The sequence below is a fragment of the Cryptomeria japonica genome, chromosome 10, assembly GCF_030272615.1.
Source record: "Cryptomeria japonica chromosome 10, Sugi_1.0, whole genome shotgun sequence".
Classification (NCBI taxonomy): Eukaryota; Viridiplantae; Streptophyta; class Pinopsida; order Cupressales; family Cupressaceae; genus Cryptomeria; species Cryptomeria japonica.
Window position 1 is genome coordinate 200,996,233 of NC_081414.1, and position 7,583 is coordinate 201,003,815.

The window sequence follows — 7,583 nt, forward strand, 5'->3', positions numbered from 1 at the left end:
TATGATAGTTTTTTCCAATAAAAAAAATAGTCATGGATATTTGTCCCATGTGGGTTGTTCAGTGGTTTAACGTTGGGATGTTGACAATTAACTTGCTCATAAGTTCATTTTGTTATGCTCTGTTTTAGTTTATGATCGATTTTGTTTTAGTTTGTGCCTAAAATCTGAGGTGCTAAGTTATACAGAAAAACGCCTCTTAATGATATATGCATCTTCTAGTGACAAACAATTTAACAATTTTTTTATAACATAATATTCAGGTGACAAATATATTTGATCTATAAATCATTTTTCTTTGCATCTTTCTGCAATGTGCATTAAGCATCTTTAAGTGTTACTATCCACTTAATCTATATCTATGTAAAGGAGTTTTTGTTTTAGCTTTGAGGGAATTAAATAATAAATTCTGGTTATGAGATAGTATGTTTCAAAATTATATGTTCCTCTGACCTAAATAAAAATAAAATGTACAGTGACAAAATATACAGGTCAATATTCCCAATATTCCCACTATAATCATGGTGGAATAAATAGAAAGATTTTTTATTTTTTATTTTTTATTATGAAGTAGCGTTTATGACAAAAGATTACTCTTATTCCCCTCAAATTATGGTGGAATAAAGTAAGAAGAGAAATATAAAATTCAAAAACACAGGAAGATAATGTATATTACAAGAGATTATTCTCAGCATTCTCCACGAATTGTTGCAACACTTTCAGCTGCTTCTCTCCCACCTCTGGATCTCCGCCATAGGTGAGCTATTACCTACAAAATCACCAGTGGCAGACAGCCTCCTCAATACATAATATTTGAAAATGAAATAGTGAATCGATTGACAAAATCACCAGTGGTAGATACCGGAATGAAGCATGGAATCAATTGTTGAGCCGAGTTATTTGATTTTTGTTCTAGATTGCATGACTGTCATTTAGCGTAGTAAAAAATATTCTAAAACTTAAAATGATGTTATTAGCAGTTGTTTATACAACACCCATAAATACGAAAGGAATGGTTTATATTTTAAATTTTAAACCCATAGATCTGCTGATATATTAATGGTCCAAAATAATATGTATCCAACAAATGTTACTTCTAAAAATAACTTCGATTCATACACTGTTTAAAAACTGAATATCCTCGGTAGCCCATTCCCCTGAAGTCCACTAAAGAAGAGACATCTTTTTCACAGTCCAAAGCAATTATCCCCCAATATCTTCTCATGGAGACAAAGTTGAACATGTGATTTCATTACACACACACAATGAATACCCCGATTCAATATGACAACGGGATTTTTCACAAAACAGGGTGAATGTTCCCCCAATTATGAAATAATAAATTTATACAATACAATAAATATGGATGGTTATTTTTCCACTAGAAGACAGATGACTAGTAATGGGCTATAGTAATTACTAAAACTCTTATTTTTATTTTTATACCCAAGTAGGGAATCATGGCTCAAAAAAACCGTAGGGATCTCCAAGTCCCCAAGTAATTGGTGAAGTTTAAGGAACAGACGAGTTGCATGCATCGGCAAATTGTCCATGGCAAATCAGGTCTCATCCTCTATTAAGAGTTTCTGTTGCTCGACAATTACCTTTGTAAGCAGATGTGACATGATCCCGATTGGACAAAAGAGGAGGCACAATGCTATTGAGTGTCTGGTCTCAATACCATCCTTCAAGCCATCCCGAAACACTTGCCTGAAAAATAAGATTTCTAAGATCTTAGCAAACCATTCAAATAAAACAGATTTAGATGAAAAGCTGTATACTCATTTACCATTCAAGATGCAGTTGAAATCAATTGAATAATCTAATTATTTGTACAGCCCACAAAGGAGGAAAGTGAAACCTTGCTATGGAAATTTGGATGGGAAAATCACAATTTATTGGAAGAAATTCATTTTGGAGGAGCAATCAAGAGCATGGGACTATAGCATATGGAGAGGTTAAAGAAATGGAATGAGTGGACTATAGCACAGGGAGAAGAGGTTAAAGAAGTGGAATGAGTGGACTATAGCACAGGGAGAAGAGGTTAAAGAAATAGAATGAGTCAGAACAATTAAGAACATGGGCAATTAAAAACAATCAACTGTGACATTTCCTTTTCTAATACTGATATACTACAAAAATGATGGTTGTAGCAAGATGGACCTTGCAGCATACAGGTCAACAGCTAACAAGTGTAACCACGCAGAAGCTACTGTCAGATCGCTTGAAAACATCCTTGTAATCCCAGGCAACTGGAGGGCATTACTTCATAAAGATCATCATTGTATTAGTTAAACAAAGCAATAACAAAATTATTGGACTGGAAAATGAAAAATGTACAATCAAAAGCAGAAATTTATACTCCAATCAATATAATTTTTTCGATGAATACCTCTGGGAGCCAATATTTGCTTGCAAACATCAAGCGCAATGTTTCTGATGTCCAGGAAATACCAAGCAGATATGTATACATAGCTCCTAGTATTATATATGGAATGCTACTTTCCATGGATCTTTTCGTCTGCATAACCAAATAAACCAAATCCTAGTAAATATCTGCCACACTTCTGTCAAAATCATATGCACAAATTTGATAAAAGCATGTTAGTCATATGCACAAAAACCATTTTAAAACAAAAACAAATTAGTGAGCAGAAAAAATCAATGCAATGTGCAAAACTTTAAGCAAGTTTGGTAACCCCCATTAATTGGTTGTGTGAGGTCAGTTTTTATGGCACTTCTTTTTGCAACCTGAATATGATTTGATGGTGGTCATTTCTGTTGAGTTTTCCATTCAGAGATATTATTAATAGGCTTGACAGAGGTTGTAAAACACTTTGTACTTGCCTATTTGAGGAACACACTCCGGTCAGACAAGCAATTGCCTCTACCAAGTTTTTCACCCCTCAAGGGGTTTTCCCAGGATATATACATGCATTGCATTTTCCATTTTGAGGACCTTCATTTCTTTGTGTTACGACTCTCAATTCCTTGAAATTGTGCATATCATTTGGGATTCCAAGTAGCACAGCAGTCTCATTACTTGGCTCCCTAGTATTTAATTGATTTTGATAGAAATTGAGGATCACAATTAGTTATACCTTATATGGGGGTTAAAACTTTGTTGCATGTATGATAGGTCCTCTCCATTTGCATTCATTTCGCCTCCACATATTATTCCATCAAGGCCAAGGAAAATTATAAAGTGTTGATTCACCCAACATACATAAATTCTCAAGGTAACAGTTGGATGGTGGCAAAACCTATACTAGAGCATCCACCAAAGAGTAGTAGTCAAATATACCATCATGCTACGGGCTAAATCTTTTTAATGCATATTCAATTATAATCCACGACCCTAACTGAGTAGTACCATTTTTTCCATCTAATTTATTTGTGGTAGGAAGCATCAACATCAGTAGCAAATACATGTAAATGTTCTTTGACATTAAACTCTAGAAGAGGTCCAATAGATCTTGCACTAAGAGCAGGCCTGGAGAGACCAAATAAGATTTTCCCATCAACTTGCATTAGTTTATAGTAATATAATGACTACCAAATATAGAAAAAAGGTAGATGAAGAAAACTTGGATAGAAATGTCAAACATGATCAAATAGGCTGTAGATGCCATAGTTGCTCTTCTCACTAAAACCACAGACTGGGGAAAGTTGTCTCAGGTGACTTTGTAGGGCATCATAGTGTGACTTTGTATGTGCATTACAATTATACACTTTGATTGGTCCTACAGACCAATTTAGTTGAATGGACATTAAAAATGATTATCATCATCATCATCAAAAAACACCTTCAAGTGTAGCTTGGCTAACAGGAGATTGAGAACATCGGTACGGTCTCTCAACATGTGAAAAGGCAGGAAGAGAGCATGTCAAAATCAACAGAGCTCAATGTGAAGTTGTTGAGCCAAGCTTGGGCAGTATCACACTGAAAAGGCTACCCTTTATTTCTTCACACTTGAAAATATATTCTCTGTGGAATCATGTACAAAACATTTCCAAGCCCTTTCTCAAAACAGAACAGGATGCAAAACATTTTATAGTCATATCCAAGTTTTTTGTGCCTGGAAATGATTTCCAAGATAAAAAAGCAAACTAAACTCTTTATCAGCCTAGATGTCCCAACTAACTAGCTGAACAAAAAAGTGGAAATCTGGGTGAAGTTATAAAGTATTTGCAGATTCCCTTTATAAATGCGATACAAAAGATTAGAGAGGGAGCTCCAAACATTCTTGAGTGAATGAAGGGCTTGCGAGGGCTTCCTGTGGTGCCTTGATACATTTTCAGCCTTCATAAGGAAAGAGTTCTAGGCAGATATTAAAATACAAGGTGACATGTTAATCTGACACGAAGCAATGACAGCCCAAGGTAGTGGTTGGAGATGCTTCATAGAAAAGTATGATCAAACTCCATGAGATAACGGTCCAAGGGTCAAAACAGCCAAGGAACCAAATAGCCATTCAAATTACATGATATAACTGGGAAACAAAGGCATTTAAACAATCAGGGTTGGCACCCATCAAGAGAATATCAACTGCCTGGAAAATAGAAATAAATGTTCTTCAGTAGGATTGTGAGAGGTGATAAGATTTGCAGAAGGAAGCATGATTTTCAATATTTCCATACGTTCTTGAGTCAGCATTTTGGTCTCAGGCAATCCTTGATATGTTGTTTAAAATAAGAACAGTTCTAATTTGTCAAAATCATGGGCATTTCCCCAAACAACTGAATCAATTTCAAGGTTTGAAATAATACATTTCATTTTGGTATGTAAATTGATTACAATTAGCCTATGGAGGAAGAACAGGGTATGCCGAGTTGCAAAGAAAAAACCTACCAGTGACAATTCACCAAGGAGGTAGATAGCTAAGAGGTTGGTTTCAGTTCTAGGTCTGAGTTGCATCGATCAAGACCTAAGAAGTAGGCCTCCCACAGGTCTAAATAAATGCAACACTGAAGTTATTTGGTCTAAATTTAAAATATGTAATCAGACCTGGAAGTCTTAACTTTTACAACATCCAGTATTTGATGATTGATATATGCCTCGATGCAAATCAGTTTAAGTTTCTAATAGTGATCTACAGATGACAGTATATTCCACAACCAGGGAAATTTGTCGAAAGTGGAAATGAAACTTGAAAGGGAACTTATTCTCAAGTGGTCCAAACGATATCAGTGACTTTATCAAAATATTCTTGACCCTCTTTTGTCCCTCCAGATCCAGTTTACACAGACGAATGTGAGCTCAGTTGTTTTTCTTCTGTTCTTGGTTCTCTTGAAGGTAAGATAAGAGAAAAAGTGAGTTAAGGACCAAAAACTCCATCAATTCAGACCTCAGGAGATCATGCAATTTGGTGGAGATTTGATGTTGGGTGATAATCGCAAGCAACAAACATAAGTTAACAATCAATAGGGTCAGAAAGCTTACCAATTCTGAATGTGGCACAAAAACCATGAGAGCGTAAAGTGGAATGACTAGCGCTGTTCCAACAGTAAAGACACTGTTAGCAATCTGTGAACTTCCTGCTACTGCCAAAAAAAATTGAAATGCTCTCAGCTGGAATAATCATACAATCACACAAACATAAACCAACTATAAACAAGGATCTCTATAACCATTGTGTTCATTCAGGATTTGGTCTCATAAAATGGCAAAATGAAGTTTGCGGGTAGGTTGCTCAATCTACTGCAAGTATCTGAGTTTACAGAAGAACAAAGATAATGTAAACTACAAAACAATCTAAACACGGGCCTCTAAGCAACCACTAAACTATGTCCTAGGATGTAGTAGGAGTTAGAAGCTAATTACTAGTAAAAACACATATTAAGACAATAGCTAAACAATAAATCTATCAATGCAATTGTAGAAGCTATAAAAATGGCAGCAAATTGGTTATGATACTTACATGAAGCTGTAGGGACAGGCCTCCTTCTTAAGGAACTTCGGTCACAAACTCTGGTTCTGGGAAGCACGGCTTTTGCAAATCCTAATAGAAAAACTTGTTCTTTTCTTACTATACTGTTGTAGCTCATAACTGGCCTTGCAGAAGAATGATTCCACACTGTACGTGGTTTAGTAGCCTGTAAAACAACATAGAGGAATGCTAAAAAACATGTTAACACTGCAAAGAGATTAGCAATTAACAAGCAGTAGAAACCCAAGTAAGAAAAAAAAGACATTCTGCAAATCAAAACAAGTGTGAACCTGTGAGGCAAAGAAAGAGGCCTGAGAGAAGCAACAGAATGCCATAATGTTATTTGGTCATGCTACTCACCCATCCTTGGCCTATTTGTATAGCTCCAGACTTGTGCCGCACAAGTGGAAAATGGGTAGTAAACAGATTGAGTGACACCTGTACAAAATTTTAGTGGGCACTCTGTGCTATGTTGGCTTGCTCTGATTGGCCATTAATATTTTAGAGATGGATTAGGAATATTTTATTGGCGACCAATACTGATAAAACAATTGGTAAGGCACTAGTGTAGATATGAAGTGGATGTCATTTTCATTGTCTCTTTAAAGTAGTTACAGACGGGTTTGGATGGGACATGGGAGACTAAAAATTATGGGATATTGCATAATAGCACCAAGTTTATAATGGCACGTTGTTGCACGAACTAAGACAGTGGGGCGGTGGAAAGTTGTCTCCACATTCACATTGTTCAGAACTTCTGTACCTAATTTTATTTTTGGGTATATTTGCAAATGAATGGTATCAATAATTGAAGTCAAGTCCATGATCCACCCAGCACGGACGGAACAGTCAATAAACTAATAATTATCAAATTCAGGAACTTTTCAGAGTGTATGCTAATAATATCAAGATTTTTCTTCGGGATTTGATCATGTAAATTATTAATAATTGTCATATTCAGGCTTTTTAGAGTGTATATTAATAATATCAAGATTTTCTTTGGGATTTGATCATTTATATTATTTTGTTCTTAATCTATTAGACCAGATTTATGGATCATAGAGTTTTATGGTAGACTTTGACAACATAAAATATACATGATCAAATCGAAAAGAAAATTCTTGATAAAACCAATAATTAGTTTTTATTTGAATACTATAATTTTTAAATTGGATTCTTCTCAAAACTCATAAATTTTGTTTAGAGATGAAAGGTATTTTTTTAAACCATTTTTAAATATTATTAATAAATATGATATTAATTATTTATAATTATTTTGTGTATTAATTATTTTTTAATTTATATTTTGTTTTACAATTAATTTATTTTTTATGTAAATATCTTAGTTTGTTAATTTTATCAGATTTATGCAATCCACTAGTTTATCACTTAGTTTATCCATCTTGATGTAGACAAGAGGCACACAGTCAAACCCATAAACAACTAAGTGATATCTTAGTTTGTTTTATTCTTTATCATTTATTCATCTTAGATATTATTGTACTTGTGATGTTTCTTTAAGATGGGATTATATGTGGTTACATTATCAACATTCAAAAGTTACATACTAGTTTTAACTCTTGCCATTTCACTTCACTTCAAATGTATGTCCTCTTAGAAAATCAAATGACAAAAAAGAGTCATATTATGCTCACT

The 7,583-nt window shown here is 34.4% G+C and overlaps 1 protein-coding gene across 1 annotated transcript; it reads right to left on the bottom strand.

The window, feature by feature from the left end:
- Positions 1-522: 522 nt before the first annotated feature.
- LOC131044476 (protein ABA DEFICIENT 4, chloroplastic) lies at positions 523-6,456 on the bottom strand. Its single transcript, XM_057977803.2, has 7 exons — positions 6,218-6,456; positions 5,919-6,093; positions 5,441-5,541; positions 2,390-2,518; positions 2,161-2,249; positions 1,602-1,707; positions 523-766 (listed from the first exon to the last, which is right to left on the bottom strand). The coding sequence occupies exons 1-7, from the start codon at positions 6,260-6,262 to the stop codon at positions 686-688; spliced, it is 726 nt and encodes a 241-aa protein (XP_057833786.2). The 5' UTR covers positions 6,263-6,456; the 3' UTR covers positions 523-685.
- Positions 6,457-7,583: the final 1,127 nt, after the last annotated feature.